General features: G+C 35.1%; 1 protein-coding gene across 2 annotated transcripts in view; it reads right to left on the bottom strand.

Annotated features, from left to right (window-relative positions):
* The window catches only part of LOC149788400 (ATR-interacting protein-like), a 73,348-nt gene extending 54,980 nt beyond the window's left edge, over positions 1 to 18,368 (bottom strand). The window contains exons 1-4 of one of the 2 annotated variants that reach the window (XM_089974357.1): positions 18,236 to 18,368; positions 8,701 to 9,313; positions 7,771 to 7,955; positions 4,221 to 4,695 (exon numbers count right to left, since the gene is read on the bottom strand). In XM_089974357.1, coding sequence (XP_089830483.1) covers positions 4,221 to 4,695; positions 7,771 to 7,955; positions 8,701 to 9,289 — 1,249 coding nt within the window. In that variant the 5' untranslated portion in view covers positions 9,290 to 9,313; positions 18,236 to 18,368. The remainder of the gene's footprint in view (positions 1 to 4,220; positions 4,696 to 7,770; positions 7,956 to 8,700; positions 9,314 to 18,235) is intronic. The other variant, XM_089974358.1, reaches the window with a different exon arrangement.
* Between the last annotated feature and the right edge of the window lie 51 nt (positions 18,369 to 18,419).

Raw genomic sequence — 18,419 nt, 5'->3', positions numbered from 1 at the left:
ATTTTAACTGGCTGTCAAATTTAAGATTTTGCAGAAATTCAGTACGATGTTTTAAAAGAGATTCCAAAGTAGTTTAAAGAACTGTGTATTTCTGTAATTTCTGTCATCAGTGAAAACATGCCACATGCCATATAAGCCTTTACTGTGACTGGGTGTAACATCATTCTACACATCTGTGCCATGATTCCCCAGTGCTACACATCAATATAAACTGTCACACTGCAGACATCATAGTGATATGACTGAATTTTTTTAAAGGTATTTTAAAAATCTAAATCACACACACACAGTGTGCAGAGTCTGGCCCCTTCTTTACAGAGGATCGGCCAGAACACTGAATCTACCAGGAATATGTCTGATCTGTACTGCTATCTTGTGTCAGGTGTACCAGCACAGAAACTTCCAGACCAGGATGTACATGTCATGTGATTTAATTTCCAGTTTTGAGAAGGAAAGGACTAAAGAATAGTCAAACATTACCAGGATCACCTTCCAGCGTATCTGATATTTCCAACAACAAAAGGTGTACATGGTAGCCTGGATTTCTAAAAGGTTTAAATAAAGTGTCTTCTACTCTGGGCTACAGTTGCTGCTTACCATTGTAAAGCAAGGCAACCAGTGATCCCCCAGTAGAATGAACTGGTGTCTGCAATAAATCATAATGTTATGTTGATTCACATGCATGCCCATTGCCCACTTTCTCTGGGATGGCAGTAGGCAACAAGCAAAAGTGCTGTGGATAGTACATGCCTGCATATCAGTCCCAGTCTTAGAGGCACTGAGGCTTGCATAGCCATTGTAATAAACTGAAGGGCAGAATTTTGCTGAAATCATAGCTTTAAAGGTATTTAATCCTTTGCAAAGCAAGGCTTTTGCCAAAGGGCATAGTTAGGTCGGATACCCTGTTGCGTGCCCAGGAGGTGTGAAGAAACCTGGGCCAAGCCAGAAAGAAAATCAAATGATAGGCATGTTGACCAATTAGAGGATGAGTAGAGCTAAATCTTCTGGTGGGAGGGGTTTATCCTTTAGGCGGGAAAAATGTGTAATTCTTAGTTGTAAACAAATAGAGAAAAGTTAGTGAGCAGCTAACTCTTGAAGGGTAGAGATGTACTGGCTGACTCAGAGCGGAAAGCCTATGTTGAACAGGAAGTTCTAGCTATAAGCCACTCTGAGACTTAACTTGTAAAATGATGGGAATTTTAACTGGGTAAAACTAGCTTTTAAAGGAAGCTCATGAGAGTCAGCATTGAGAGATTCCAAGGGTGTATGTAGGACAGAAGGGAGAAAGACAAAAGGAAGCTGAGTAATGTCCTAGGGTGCACACAAGAGGCACAATCTGCAGGAAGAAGAAGGAAGGATGAGAAATTAGTAGCAGATGAGTATCTGGGCCAACATACTGAACAGAGACACACTCACAATAGGACATTATTTTGTATGGGATGAATAAAACTGTGAAGTGGCATTTGGTTAACAAGGCCAGTTGCTGTATCAATACAGTACTGAACTGAAGCTTTACATCCAAGTTATTACTGAAATTTGAAATTTAAGATTTATGTTCAGGAAACTATTTGAATTGATTTTTATGTCAGATAAAATTCTTATCTATTCAACCTTGATTTGTTCTATGTATCCAGAGTGTTAGCATTACTGACTGGGGGCTTAGGAGTTGTTAAATTTTAATATGCACACCTTCTGCAGTAGTCTTTATTATACTGTGGTGGATCTGCAGTATTATTTATAATGACGTAGTGGAGATGTGACAGGCATGTGAGGGAACTTATGCCCAGTGGGCTGCCAAATTAAGAGAGTACACTCTACTGCATTATGATAACTTATATATAACTATACACCTAAACACAGGCTGTATCACAAGAAACCAGAATGCCTACTGAAATATCTTTTAAATTTGCATATTATGTTTAAATTTAGAGAACAAGAATGTTAACTTTACTCTGCTTAACTCGATATTAAAAAAGTTGTTTAGGCAAGGGTTGTTTTAATCTGAACAAAAAGCTCTTATAAATTATATTCTGTATTTTCTGGCCTATAAGTCAATGTGGAGTATAAGCAGGATTTGCAAATATGATATATTTTCCATCCTTCATCCATATATAAGTAGATACTGAGCATTAGACAAGGCCAGATCAATACCTCAGCTTTGTCCTCTTCACTTTGTTCCAGATAAATCTTATCCTATCTGCAACACAGTACATTTTCAGGTCAGCATTATTAAATGTAGCTAAAAGTACCTAATCCATTTCACACAAATTATTTTAAATGAATGAAACTATAGTAATTTACGGTTTCCTGAATATTAATGGTATCTCTATGTTATATCTGATAATCAGCAATAAGGAAATTGATGCTAAAATGCTTTTTCCAAAGTTTTGTTTCGAAGAGAAATATGGGGGGCTTATGTATTCCATCAAATTTTTCTTCTTGCACCTCATGATCAAAATAAAATATGCACCAATACAAGAGAGATTTCATCTCTTCTTTAATCATAATAAGTCAGCCCAAGCCTGGGTCCAAAATTTGCGAGAAATTATCTCTCCAGCCAGAATAGGGCTCAGCTGGTGAAAATAGGGAAAAGAAGGTGTACATTGTTCAAAATAGCCATCTGAAACTATGGTTTTAAAACTTTTTCATGTCTGTACTAATGATATACTATCAAAATCATTGAAAATTTTAACACTTCCTTAATGTGCTGCATTACAGTTCTTGTTTAATATAAAATGGCAACCTAAAAAATCGGCAATTGTTTCCATGCCAGATGGAGTCTCTACAAATGTCTGTAGGATGAAATATTGGAATAAACAATTATTTTTATTATTAATGAAACTGTGTTATGTCCAGTGAGTTATAATTTGCTTCAGACTGGGGTACACAAATACCATTTTTCACTTCTTTTTCATGGATCATGTGTAAATTTTTGGCAGAAATTCTGGAGAAAAGAACTACTGTTTCTGGGAATATCATAACAATTGACCACAGAACATAAAATTTTATTTCTATATTTCTACCCTCCTCTTTGAAAGGGAAATTTGCTAAAGGTCTATGTTGTACTTTGATTATTAATGCACTGCAATGAAACATAGAGGCAATGTCTTGAAATCAAAATACAAGGCAATGTCTTGAAATCAAAATACAAGGCAATGTCTTGAAATCAAAATATAAGGCAATGTCTTGAAATCAAAATACAAGGCAATGTCTTGAAATCAAAATATAAGGCAAGGTCTTGAAATCAAAATACAAGGCAATGTCTTGAAATCAAAATATAAGACAATGTCTTGAAATCAAAATACAAGACATTGTCTTGAAATCAAGATACAAGGCAATGTCTTGAAATCAAAATACAAGGCAAAGTGAGCTTCACTTCTGGAATCTGTTCAGGTGAAATAACAGACTCTAAGATGACTGATTTGCTAGAAAAATGCTCTAGAATGGACCCTGTAAGTATTCAGATTCTTCAAAATATGTACATTGTCAAAATCTGCCATTTGCTGAATGCAACCACAGAGAAAATTCAGAAAATGCAAACATGATAGCAACAGAACTATATGTTAGTTAATAAATGTGATTGAAATTGCTAGATTACTAAGAATATTAGCTATGTGTTCATAAGTCTTGATAGCCAAAAATTCTAAATGTTTAGTTGCAGTATAGTAGATACTGTAAGTAACCACTAAAGGTAAAAACCAATGAAATGTTCCAAACTAATGTGACAAAAGTACCACCATTGTTTATTCATAAATTAAATAAAATCTTAAATTCAAACAGTTCAGATGATTATTTATGATCCATTCCTATGTACACATAAGGATACATGGGAATCATACCAACCATAACTTTGATAACAATAAATAGTTACGAATTATCAGAAATTATCTGTAAATGGTGACAACACCCCCTCTCTGCTTTAACAATGAGAGTTCTTTATTTGGCTAGACTGCCTGCCCATTACAGTACTGAAAATACATTCAACCTATTCAAACTGATGGTTGTTTCTGAGGAACTAAACACTGATTTTTAAATTTCAGTCAATTCCAAACACTAGTTATATCTCTGTTCTTGTCTTGTGTGTACCAATGACTTGTATGTATATATGATCAATTGTGCAAAGGTTTATCCAGCACAATGTATGACTTCCTTATCACATTAAACATACATCAAAATCCATATTATTATTATTTCACTTGGTATAGGTTTAAGATAATCACCTGTTTCTGTGAGTGTCTTTGAAGAACAAGTGTTGCTTTCCTCTTTGGCAGGAACCTGTTTGGTAGGTGAGCCCTCCTGGGCATGAAATGACTTTGATGTTGGGAACCCTGTGTGGGAAGACTTTGGTGATTTTTCCTCAACTAGAACTTTTCTCATTTTTGGACTTGGCTGTGATGTACTGGGAAAAGCAGTACTTTGACCAGATCTGAATGCCTTTAGTTGCGACTCTAATTCATGGTATCTGTCTACAGCTTCACCCTGTTCATGTTCTTTGAATTGCAACTGTGTCTTCAGTTTATTTATCTCTGTCTGCAAAGCTCTTTCTTTCTCTATATGTTCCTTCCTCAGTTGTTCACTTTGATTAAACTGGTCCATTTTAAACTGGCCAACTTCATTTTCTTTCCTATGAAGGTTGTCTCTTAGTAACTTTATTTCACCCTCTTTTGCACAGAGATCCTCTTTCGCTCTAATATTCTGAATAAGAAAAAACAGTGCAAGTTTCAATATCAATGGACAACCTTCTTCAAAATTGTACAGACTTTTTCAAATTTAGATTGCCAAGCCCTAATAATTTTGTCACCATAGAAATTGAAAACTGAAGTCAAGTCAGCGGATAAATAACTTAGAAGATTAGTTATGCCCAATTAAAGAGTAGTTATATAGATATCATGAGCATGTATGTGTTTCTAACAGATAATGGAATTTAGTATTTTAATACTAAACATGTTAAAATAAACACTAATTATTGCTATCTTCATATAATGTGCATTGTTATACTCTCCTTAAGAGGGCCTCAAGGAAGATTAGTCCTTGACTAATGAGTCACCCTCTATAAATAAAGCATTATTATTATTATATTATTATTATTATTATAAAAGCACAAGAATTTTACTTGTACATGGATCTGACTCATAGAATTGTTGCAAGTTATCATATAGTGCAACCAGGCCATTGAAATTCACTCTAAACCATCCCTCTTCATAAAACCTGGCTTCAGATTCAGTACTAAAAGTACCTTTCATTTTAAGTAAGGCCTTGAATCATATCTCTACTAAAAGTTGTTTAACTAACAGAAATTTAAGACGACCAGATTATTTCATTATTGTTTCCATCAGCTGAGGCAAAGCCCAGGTCATGTATGAAACTGGTCACTGATCAATAAATATCAACACCACTGCTTTTGTATGCTGTGAGCCATTCATGTGCAAAGGATGGTGATCTAATGTAGGAACTCATAGTGCTGTGAATTAAAATGGGCCAGCTGTATGTAGTACAATACATGGTATATATTTGTAATTTTACAGTTACTCAAGATATCATTCTTAGGGTGACCAGCAAACATTTTTATATTCATAAATGTCAATATTTTGCTGCAGCTTCAAGCAATGTATGATATGATCTGCTAAACTTTAGAGCAGTGGTCACCAATTGCCTGGGTTACAAAGTCATCTTGGAGGTTACGAAGGGTGGCAAGGATTTTCTTTTAGGGTGGCAAAACATATCAAAATGTGGAAATAGTGCCATGAGGCTCAGAAAAGATATTGTTAGTAGCAGTGCAATGAGCCAACAGCCATATTGTGATATACCAAACCCATATTGCAATATGTATTGCTATATGATAACACTTAATAAAACAATAAAATAATCACCATAACATTTACTACTTGAAGAAACATCTCTAAGTGGAAATTACCTTGTAAGACTTCAAATGTCACTGCACATTTTGTTGGGGATAATTTAAAAAAAAAAACATTTAAAAAAAAATTCTGAAAATTACAATTCAGGTTTACACGTTTGTTAACTAACATGAAATATCAGTCGACATTAACTGATATTTGGAGACAAAAAAGAAGTTAAAGTGACTAGAGCACTTTGATCTAAATGACCATGTAATTCACATGGAAGACATCCAATGTTTGTTTAAATGTTTTGCTCCCTTTTCAGTTTTTGGAGCTACAGTATCAATCAGAATAATAGATGTTGCATGTCTTGTTGTATGTACATTTCAGACATTGGATCCAAAATTAAATCATTTTAGAGGAACTGATATTTGCGAACAAGGAATTTTGGGTACTGTTCATTTAATGTCCTTATGAACAAGACATAACTATCTGATGCAAAAATAAGTTTATAAATTATAATTTACAGCTTGACTTGCCATCCCCACCCCAAAAAAAACTTTCCTGAATAATGGTACTATAAATCTCATTTTACATTCTCTTGCAATCTCACGCTAAGTCTGGATCTAGGTTAAAAAAGAAAAAAATGTTTCTTAAATTGGAAAAATTGTGCAGTATATGGAGATATGTTGGATGAAAGCAAGACCATTACAATAATTAAAGGACAGAAAACCATATTGCGTCACGTGTTGCCAGAACAGCAAACTGCAATATAGCGGTATTCGGGTGCAACCTTATTTTTGGGGGTTGCAGCCAAAAAAGGTTAGGAACCAGTACTTTAATGCAAAGTTGATTAAAATTAGTAGTTTTCCCTCACTGCAATGTTTACAATATCCTTTATCACCATGATTATCCTTATTGTCAGTTTTACTATATTCTGAAGACAAATTTCTGATGCAAACATTTAGTGTATTATATAGCTGGGTCCAAATCTACTTCTTTTTTTTCAGTACAAGCAGCATTTGGATAGTTGTAATATTTCAGCAAGCAAAAATCTGGTTATTTCAGTGTCCACTTGAAAATTTCATATTTTCAAAGCAAACATTATATGAAAGAATTTTTTAGTTCACTTTTTTCCAGCCACCAGTATACTGGCATATTACAAATGAAGTAGCGAAATGCTTACTAGTACTATTTTCAAGCCCTGATATAAGAAGCTTTTGAACAAACCAGACAGAGATCCATTAGACACAAAATCCCTGCGAATATGGTCTCAGAAGGAAAGTTTTAATTCAAACAGGGTCCATAACGCTACCAAATTTTGAAAAAGGTTTGAAATAAACTTGACCATGGTCATTTTACTATCGAACCTCATGTCGTATTTGGTTTCTGTCCATGAAGTCCTTTAAAAGTTATATACTGCAAATCAAATTCATGACAGACATGTAACTGGATGGACAGACATGGATAAACGTAATAGGAACCTCCATTAAATAATGACGAACGTAAAAGGACACATGTGATACAAGCCTGTGACAACAACAATTCGAGACACTGCTAGGTTAACTGTAAATGTTGTCCAAGAGGAATCATAAAAATGTCCAACCATCAAAAGGACACATAAATTACATACAGATAACATAAATTACATACAAATAACATAAATTACATATAAATAACATAAATTACAAACAAGTAACATAAATTACAAACAAATAACATAAATTACATACAAATTTTCTTTAAGAAGAGGCATGTTATGGAGAGCATCTAAAATAAATTATATAGTTCTTGACAATATTTTAAGCATTCTAGGGTAAAAAACCAACAATGAAGCAATGGCTAGTTCTCCACACTGTGTACAATGCCACAAACAAAACAATCCATAGTAATTTGGTGGTGAAGAACTCAGGATGAAAATGTCTCTCACCTCTGACTTGAGTCGATCACATTCTGCTTTACATTTGTTGAGTTCTTCTTGAATTGCCTCAACTAGAGACCCTTCCCTCTTTAGAAAGGTTGAGAATGAGCCATCTGATGAATCCATGGTTATGTTTCCAGTCACCTGCTGCAATGACAATCTTCTCTGGTCCATAGATACTTCTATTGATGCTCCTGAAATGCACAGTAATTTAACTTTATCGTGAAAATACATATCCCTGATCCTGTATAATGTTGGATAACCATGACAGTAATCTTGAAAATACCAATGGATTGGAGGACTGAAAATGTTCTTTTCACTATTGTAAACATGCTGCTCAAAATTATTTTTAGAATATTTATCCAAACTTTCTCATCTTTGTATGATATTAAAACATTTATCAAACAAAAAACATTTAAAATGTGTTATTAAAGGAATCTTTGGTCAAATTTCCTTTTAGAAGCATTTTCAGCTATCAGTGGAACAATATCAAATGGAAATAACTACTGTCTCACTTTCTAATTTACCAAAACCTGACTTGATCCCTTAATATATAAAATTAACATGATGGACCAGTGGCTCTCTATTTTGTAACTAACTTTAGCAAGATTTTAGTAAGTTTGCTACTATGACGAATAATACAAACAATATCTTGTAAAAGACAATGGATACTATGCCAGATGAAAATAGGGACTGAAATCAATTCAAGCTGAAAATCTGCTGGATATTACAAGATGTTGCCATGTGACAACAGCAATAGAACAGGCATCTCACTTTGTACTCCTAACAACTTAAAAATAAATTAATTTTTAGAAACTATTTAGTAACTTATTTGTCTGTACTGTAGTTCTGTTGGTATTATATTTTGTTCAAAAGCACTCTATGCTAATTATCTGAGGATAATGTACCATGAAGAAAGCAACACTGCTAATGGCATACCTGATTTGATGCTTTCTGAACTACGACTATTTCCACTAAAGGACGTTGATGCTGGATCATATGATGTATTAGAGCTGTGCCCATTTATAGAAGATGACAAAGAGGAGGATGAATGTGAGTAGGGCTTGAGAAATGGTCCACGGTTTGATTCCTCTCTGTGAACCGATGTGAACCTGCTAACTCCTGAGGTAGAAGGTCTGGGTTCTGATGAAGGACCTGGCCTAGCTACTTCTGTTGTTTGCTGGGGAAGTTGACTGTAAGCCTGAGATGTCATGGTCTCCATATCATCTAATTCAGCCTGAGTGAGCTCCAAACTGTCATCCCACAAGTCCTCAGCATCCTTCCCTTGACCATATTCCTGACCTTGCATTTCCTCAGTTTTAACTCGTTTAGATGGCGGCGCCTCCTCAGATGGTCTAATAGAAGTTTCCCCACTAGTCTCTGTGTGGCTTTGGGGAGGATAAGGAAGTGGTCTGTAATGCCCTGGCATACCTCCTAGCTGCTGCCTTTCTCTATGCTGACCCTTGGAGTCGTAATCAAAACCTCGACGCTTCATTCTAAAGCAAGAGAATAAAGGATTGGTTGCCATGGAACCTTGCTATTTTTGTGAAACCTGGAATAAAATCAATTATAAACAACAATCATGCACTGTGTTTCATAGAAAGCTCATACTAAAATGGATGGTAGAAAATACATATAAGTACAACTCCCGTAGTTTGGTCCTTCTAGCAGGAACAAGTGTCAAGTTGGACATGGTTAGTTGTGGATATTACCGTATTGTTTGCATGTTTTTGGGTGGCAAAAGATATTTTTTTGTCATCTGAAGACATTCAATTCCTTAATCTGCTGTCCAAAAACAAACAGAATATAAATTTGCCTCCCCCTGTCATGATGAGGTTACTGTTAGCTCCTATACTGATGTTATGCCAGGAAGTAAAACAAGTATTTTTTCTAACACTGGGTAGGATAATGAGTGAAAAACAGACTTTACCTGCCTATTTGACATAAGTCCATCCACCAGAAAACAAAGTCAAACATGTATTAAAACCATTATTGTTGTTTTCCAAAAGAACCACCATTAGTAATCACTCAATCCACTGTTTAACCCTCTGATAATCAGTTATCATTAAAGTCTGCATTACTTGCATTACAACACACAAATGCATGAAGGTTTTTTTTCCTGTGTAAATAAGATAGGAAACCAAACTGAAAAAAAGAGATTTTGTCATTATGATCCTGAAGGCATTTATGACAGAAACATTTTGGCATTGAGAATAGAAATACATGTACTTATGTTGTTGTTGTTGTTGTAGGGTTTGACGCCGTTTTTCAGCACATGATAGGCTATACATGGCGGCCAGTAATAATGGTGGAGGAAGAACCCGGGAAATCCCCGGAAAGAACCACCGACCCTCGAGAAGCTACTGGCAAGCTTTCTCACATACCACATTTGCTGAATCTAAGACTCGAACCCACGCAGAGGTGAGATGGCAGTTATCCGTAACGGAGAGTGCTTTAGACCACTTGGCTACTTGGGGCCCCTCTATTTGTTGTGGTTCTTCTATGGGTAGCTCCAAAATGAGCAGATTACTTGCAGATTCAGAACAATCAGCTTGTCAAAGACTGATTTTACTTGAATGCATGTCGAAGATCTCAAGGTCACTAGGTGATAATTGTTAATAATATACCGTGCTGGATTTTTTTGTTAATAACAACACACCATTTATAAATAAAAGGCAGCCATCTAGTTCTGTGAAAAGTAAACTTGATGTACTCAAAATCTAGCACAAACACATTCAATGTTTACCTTCTACAAAGAGGGCTTTTAGATGTATTACAATAACTATGACCAATCCATTGTAGATAATGCCAAAGGATAATGGGTTTGTTTTGTTGTACAATGCCAATGAATTTACTAATCCATTCTGAATCAAGGCATAAACAAGAGAAAGCAGTATTCATGGTTTAAAATCAAAGCCTTAAATGTCACACCTGCTTGAACAGGTTTCATGTGTAATGATGTATACAATGACACTCAATCATATTTTTTTTAATGAAAGAAGCTAGTAGAAAAAGCAACAATGATGAATAATTATCAAATATGTTTTGATAACCAAACACCCATGCAAAAATTACTTGATAAAGTATAAATAAGATACCTACCACTATCAAACTTTACTTAAGTTTAAATACCAGATAGCGGTCATTTTTAAACCTAATATCGTTAATACTGATAATAATTTTGATGGATAAGTTTTTGTGTGTCATGCTACAAGTGAGGAGGCACAACCTAGTTCAGTGAAGGACTGCCTCTTACCAAAATCATCTCCGAAGAGACCAGCAGGTCATCTACAGAAGAGACTTCGAAGTAATGACTCCATGGATGCATTAAAAAAAAACTACCCATGAAGAAAGCGGCTCTCAATGATTAGTCTGATTATGTATACATACGATTCACTGATTTACAATTATTTTAGTTCATAAAGTTCATGATCACATTATTAAATCATAGACTACCAATTCAAGCAAACTTTGTGTTAAATTACTGGCAAACACGCCAACATTTATACTTGAAAACAATGCTGCAGATCTTCTTAGATTCTGTCTGAAAACGTAAGTTCTAGAAAAAGATTATATTCGATCTAAGTCCAAAAATTACAAGGTATTTAAAAATTATATTTCAAAAACAATTATGGTGTTTGAAATCAAACAGTGTCTGAAAACATGCTGTAAATATGGTATAGACCAATAGATCCCAATGATCTGGGCCTTTGGTTTTTGGTATTCAACCTTCAACTAATATTTCCGAGTAGACCATTCTTTTCTTATTAGACTCACAATGACCATCAGCTTTAACCTCTACACTCTCAAATCTACTGTAGATCTTCCCCACATACAAGCCATTTGGTGAAGGAACTACTTCTAGAACAAAATCTACTGTAGATTTCCCTACATACAAGCCATTTGGTGAAGGAACTACTTCTAGAACAAAAGCTACTGTAGATTTCCCTACATACAAACCATTTGGTGAAGGAACTACTTCCAGAACAAAATCTACTCTAGATTTCCCTACATACAAGCCATTTGGTGAAGGAACTACTTCTAGAACAAAAGCTACTGTAGATGTCCCTACATACAAGCCATTTGGTGAAGAAACTACTTCTAGAACAAAATCTACTGTAGATGTCCCTACATACAAGCCATTTGGTGAAGAAACTACTTCTAGAACAAAAGCTACTGTAGATGTCCCTATATACAAGCCATGTGGTGAAGGAACTACTTCTAGAACAAAAGCTACTGTAGATGTCCCTACATACAAGCCATTTGGTGAAGGAACTACTTCTAGAACAAAATCTACTGTAGATGTCCCTACATACAAGCCATTTGGTGAAGGAACTACTTCTAGAACAAAAGCTACTGTAGATGTCCCTACATACAAGCCATTTGGTGAAGAAACTACTTCTAGAACAAAATCTACTGTAGATGTCCCTATATACAAGCCATTTGGTGGATGAACTACTTCTAGAACAAAAGCTACTGTAGATTTCCCTACATACAAGCCATTTGGTGAAGGAACTACTTCTAGAACAAAATCTACTGTAGATGTCCCTATATACAAGCCATTTGGTGAAGGAACTACTTCTAGAACAAAAGCTACTGTAGATTTCCCTACATACAAGCCATTTGGTGAAGGAACTACTTCTAGAACAAAAGCTACCGTAGATTTCCCTACATACAAGCCATTTGGTAAAGGAACTACTTCTAGAACAAAAGCTACTGTAGATGTCCCTACATACAAGCCATTTGGTGAAGGAACTACTTCTAGAACAAAAGCTACTGTAGATTTCCCTACATACAAGCCATTTGGTGAAGGAACTACTTCTAGAATAAAATCTACTGTAGATGTCCCTACATACAAGCCATTTGGTGAATGAACTACTTCTAGAACAAAAGCTACTGTAGATGTCCCTACATACAAGCCATGTGGTGAAGGAACTACTTCTGGAACAAAAGCTACTGTAAATTTCCCTACATACAAGCCATTTGGTGAAGGAACTACTTCTAGAACAAAATCTACTGTAGATTTCCCTACATACAAGCCATTTGGTGAAGGAACTACTTCTGGAACAAAAGCTACTGTAGATTTCCCTACATACAAACCATTTGGTGAAGGAACTACTTCTAGAACAAAATCTACCATAGATTTCCCTACATACAAGCCATTTGGTACAGGAACTACTTCTAGAACAAAATCTACTGTAGATTTTCCCTACATACAAGCCATTTGGTACAGGAACTACTTCTAGAACAAAAGCTACTGTAGATGTCCCTACATACAAGCCATTTGGTGAAGGAACTACTTCTAGAACAAAAGCTACTGTAGATCTCCCTACATACAAGCCTTTTGGTGAAGGAACTACTTCTAGAACAAAAGCTACTGTAGATTTCCCTACATACAAGCCATTTGGTGAAGGAACTACTTCTAGAACAAAAGCTACTGTAGATTTCCCTACATACAAGCCATTTGGTGAAGGAACTACTTCTAGAACAAAAGCTACTGTAGATTTCCCTACATACAAGCCATGTGGTGAAGGAACTACTTCTAGAACAAAAGCTACTGTAGATTTCCCTACATACAAGCCATTTGGTGAAGGAACTACTTCTGGAACAAAAGCTACTGTAGATTTCCCTACATACAAGCCATTTGGTGAAGGAACTACTTCTAGAACAAAAGCTAATCTACAAAATTCATTTTTCTTTCTGCCTCAAGGGTTCTAACTTTTGACCATAAAATCAACAAGCCTCTTCCATATCTTAAACGCATGTTCTCAAGAAACCTTTGGTCAATGCATATGGTCTGGAAATAAAGTTATTATGTAAAGACAATTTTCTTTAAATCATAGCAACCTTAACCTTGGTGAAAACACATGGTCATGAACTGACATTTGTGTGCAGAAACTATTTTTCAACTTCAGTGACAATTACACTTGACCCCAAAGATCAACAGACTTCCTTCTTATCCCAAAAGCAACCCAGCACAAAATTTTGATCCAGGTCTGATGTAGAACTAAACAAATGTTATTCGTATGGAAAACATTATTCATCTTTCAGTCACAATAATCTTGACCTTTGACTCTTCAACCATTAAATTATATGGCTTTTTCCGTACCCAAATTTCTAGACATCCATAAAGTTAGATAACTGTATTTGGCAGAGAATTTAAACTATTGCGCAAAATAAAATAGGGAACAGGTGGATGGAGAACATAACATTATACACTCTGCCTTATACAGGCCTATATAAAAATCTTTATGCAGTATTTCTCTTTACTCTCATGTGTACATCGGAGACTCACAAATTTTTAATTTCACCCCTAGTTTTGACACCAAGGTTAGCTTTTTACTGAATCTGACACAAAGGTGAGTTCTGACTCTCAATCTTACATTCCTAGGGGATAGACTGTTTATAAAGTTTTAATCTTGCAAGCGATAAGAAATAAGGTAAGAAAATTCACCAGGTATCGGAGAAGCCCTTTTAGGTCTTATAGAAAATGATGACATTGCATACAGAGATTATGTTGAAACTATTTATAGTAATGTTCTGCATGTTTATCGACCTTTCATTCAAACTTAAAGACAACTTGCTTCTAAAGTTCATAATATCACTTAGTCCTTATGAAAACAGAGATGGCAGACAGAGCCTCAGTAGAAATTAATTTCAACAATGTTCTGCATGACTGATGGTCATAGACCTTTCATTCAAACTTCAAGACCGTTTCCATGTAAAGTTTATATCACTTAGTTGTTATAGACATGGAGATCGCAGACCAAAACTCAATAGAAAAATTGATTTCAATAATGTTCTGTATGCTTACTTCCCAACAATCATAAGCCCTTCAAGACCACTTCATGCTAACAGTTGATCATATCACTTTGGTCATCATAACAGCTAAGATAGGCATGTGATTTCAAACGAGCACTGCAAGAACTAGACATTGTATGAATTCTACTGCTGTGATTACATTATGTTAATAACAAAAAGAAACAATATTTAACATATTACTACTGGAAGAAACTGTCTATGCTCTAAGTTTTTAAAATTTCACCAAAAAATAACCAAATCCAAACAAATCACAATTTTGAATCGATTCCTTAAACATGGATTTATAAAGTTTGTTACTTATTTGTAACATCAGTGGCCATAGAAAGCTAATATTACTACTTGTAACATCAGTGGTCACTACCCACTACTACTATGTTATTACAAAAATCTAAAGACATCAGTGCATGTGTTCTCCTTTACAATGGCATATTTTTTCAAAATAAGTTTGATATGTTTTGGCCTTTGTCAATTTTCAGTGGTTAGAGCATCTGCATCAGAAGCGGGAGGTTGTGGGTTCGATCCCCAGCCGAGTCATACCCAAGACTTACAAAAATGGTACAAACATCTGCCTCGCTTGATGCTCAGCATTATGAGGTTAGTGTTAGGACTGGTTGGCCTGGTGTCAGGATAATGTGACTGGATGGGACATAATGCTACATGTCTGCGACATGATGCCCCAGTGCTAGGTATCACTATTAACTTCCACACTGCAGACATCGTAGTGAAATGATTGAAAAATTGTTAAAGCTACGTTAAAAATCCAAATCACACACACACACACACTTGTCAATTTTCTAGTGATGTTTTAGAAATAAGACTCAATGTACATGTTACCCCAAAAAATTATTTAGTTCCATCAATGACAATAAAACAACTTTTTATATGAATATAATTTAATACAGAATAATAAATAAATATATTTTAGGTATAATTTGGTTAATGTATAATGACTCATACAAGTCCAAGCATTTAATTATTGTGAGCTGAGTGAGGGTATGTATACAAAACTCAGTATCAGATTCCTATTAAACCAGTTTCAGAATGTGATTCAAATAATATTTCCCAAGCACTTCCATGATTACAGTAATCATTTATTTTGACCCTTCCCAAATAGGAACTGAAGGTGTATGATGATACATCTCTATACCTAATACAGTATATATTTGCTTATAAACCATCAAACTGCAAACAAAAAACATCCAGATCTGTAGTAGCATAATGCACCTGCAGATCAGAGTTTTGCGTTGTTAGTTCTACTGATCACTCCCAACAAATTGTACAGCCCCAGATCTGCCGCCGCATTATGAGATGGCAGATCCGGGACAGTGCAGTTTGCTTCATCTTATAAGTGAGTATAAAATATATTATCTAAAAAGATACTAACTTGTAAAGCAAATTTTAAAATAGCACACACCTTTGTGTCCATGGCAGTCAACGTAAAGTGGAGTCTTGGTAAATTTTGCTGACACAAGATTTTATGATGCTGTTGTATGATCTACAATTTACAAGACCTGTCCCATTTCAGATATCCATAATGATCATTTTATGCTTACAACTGAACAAAATTATGGCCAATATCTGTAGGTACGGTAGGTTATTCAGTAGTTTTTTATTCATTAGGGCATATATTAAAATATAAGAGTGATACAAAAAGTCATGTTTGTCCTTCGTTAAACATTTTCAATTAAATAAATAACTGCTCATTTCATTCTATACATCTGCCATTTGCTTAAGTGACCAAAATGGTTGATATATTGTTGTTGTTGTTGTTGTTGTAGGGTTTAACGCCATTTTCAGCACACAATAGCCTACACATGGCGGCCAGTATTAATGGTGGATGAACAACTCAGGAAAACCCCGGAAAGAACCACCGACCCACGAGAAGCTACTGGCAAGCTTTCTCATATACCCACATTGGCTGAATTCGAGACTTGAACTGACACAGACAGAGGTGAGATGGCAGTAACCTGTAACAGAGAGCGCTTTAGACCACTCGGGGTCCCCCAAAGCCTAGGTATTATTTTATTAAAGATTTAACTTTAAAATGCATATTATGTAGGTCAGAAATGTATGGGACAATGCTATGTTGTGGAATTCGGGAGATGCGCTTTAAGGTCTAAGCTGTTTTTTTACTTGGCAGGTATTTGCGAAAATACGGGGGAAAAAAAGCAAATCAGATACTATTTATTTGCCTAAAATTACTACATGTATGAATGCAAATAAATAAACCATAAATTTGCGATCCTGTCAATGGACTGTTGTAATTAAGCTATATTATAGTAAGTGATTACATTTCGAAAACCTCTCCATCTAAAAATAGATGCACTCATGTCTGTGTTGATTCTGTAGGAAAGAAGGGACTGCAACTTTTGATGGTGGGACTCCTATTTTTACTAAAATGGGAGTCCTGGACTCCTAGTTTTAAAATCTTAGCGAAACCTCTGTATGTGTATATATATATATATATATATATATATATATATATATATATATATACACACACACACACTGCTGTCGGGCATTTCTGTGCACCTACGGTTTTCGTTTCCAATACTGAAGCAAAACGCATACTGAATTCGAGCGATTGACAAAAATAAAATACAGCAATTCTTACCATAGAAAAGATGCAATTGTCAACAGAATATTCTGTTCAAAATAATATTAATTTTGGACACAGAGGATACCACCCCCGTTTTCCGGACTCGCAATATGTCGGCCTATTCTGTGCATAGCTTTGAAAAGATATAATTTTTATCCATTGGGCTACAGAAATGAAATATATTACTCTGGACTGTTTCTGTCAGCAGTTCAGTCGAGTAATTAGGTCAGGTTTAAAGCTAGTTTTACAAAATTAAATGTAAAAATGCCAATAAATGGCAAGAGATATTAAGTAAACTAAACCGATCTTGTACAAAAGTTATTAAGTTCAACATTTTATGAAAAATAAGCTATTACGTAGAAGAAAAACAACAATAAATAGGATGTAATGTGTTTATGTCTTGTTGATGGGGGAAAATTACTACAGAATTTGGAAACAGACTATATAACGAGGAATTTATTGAGAATTTATCTTCTAGCGGCAAGTAGACACGTTGGGTAGCAGACGATTTTGTATGTGTGGGACAACTTCTTGCAAAATTGGACTTGGATTGAAATACAGTTTTGTTTTAAGGTACACATTTCCATCTTTTATATAATGTATTTTATCTGTATGATTCTAAAAGATGCCTAGTAAATCGAATTTTCTGAGTTACAGGTTCAAGAAGGTCACCGAGTGGGTCTTCACGCTGCCATTTAGAAATCACATTTTTATGTGCATTTCGAGTCTGAATGTGGGATATTTTTGTACACTTTTTGAATATCACTTTTTTTTAATTAATGTATGGTTGTTCTTTCTGGATAGAAAATGGATTTTTGACCGAAAATAGCACGTGATCCAATGTTTACAGAAATGACGTATTGTTGCGCAGAATTACCCGACGCGCAGAATTGGCCGACATGGCGGTATATATATATATATACACGTTTATTGCAAGCACCCAAATGATCCATACTGCACCCTCCGAATATTCTGGTTAAAACACGATAAATTTAACTTGCGATCAGTTCAGTTATGAAACCCAGAGATCTGAAGACGCAGGTGAAAACATACTTTTGATTTTTGAAATCATGATGCTAAGTCTCGTATTCCTTTGCAACTATATTGCTCATCGTTTCATTAGTAAGTGATTGGAAGGATGTTATGTGATGTAAATTTTTTACACCTTCACATTTGCCGCCATCTTAACCAACAGTTTAGTGTCCGAATCTCCTTATTAATAAAAGAAAATAATGAA

The sequence above is a fragment of the Sinohyriopsis cumingii genome, chromosome 11 (assembly GCF_028554795.1).
Source record: "Sinohyriopsis cumingii isolate HCF-2022 chromosome 11, ASM2855479v2, whole genome shotgun sequence".
Classification (NCBI taxonomy): Eukaryota; Metazoa; Mollusca; class Bivalvia; order Unionida; family Unionidae; genus Sinohyriopsis; species Sinohyriopsis cumingii.
The sequence above is the reverse complement of the archived record's forward strand: the minus strand, read 5'-3'. Positions and strand labels throughout refer to the sequence as shown.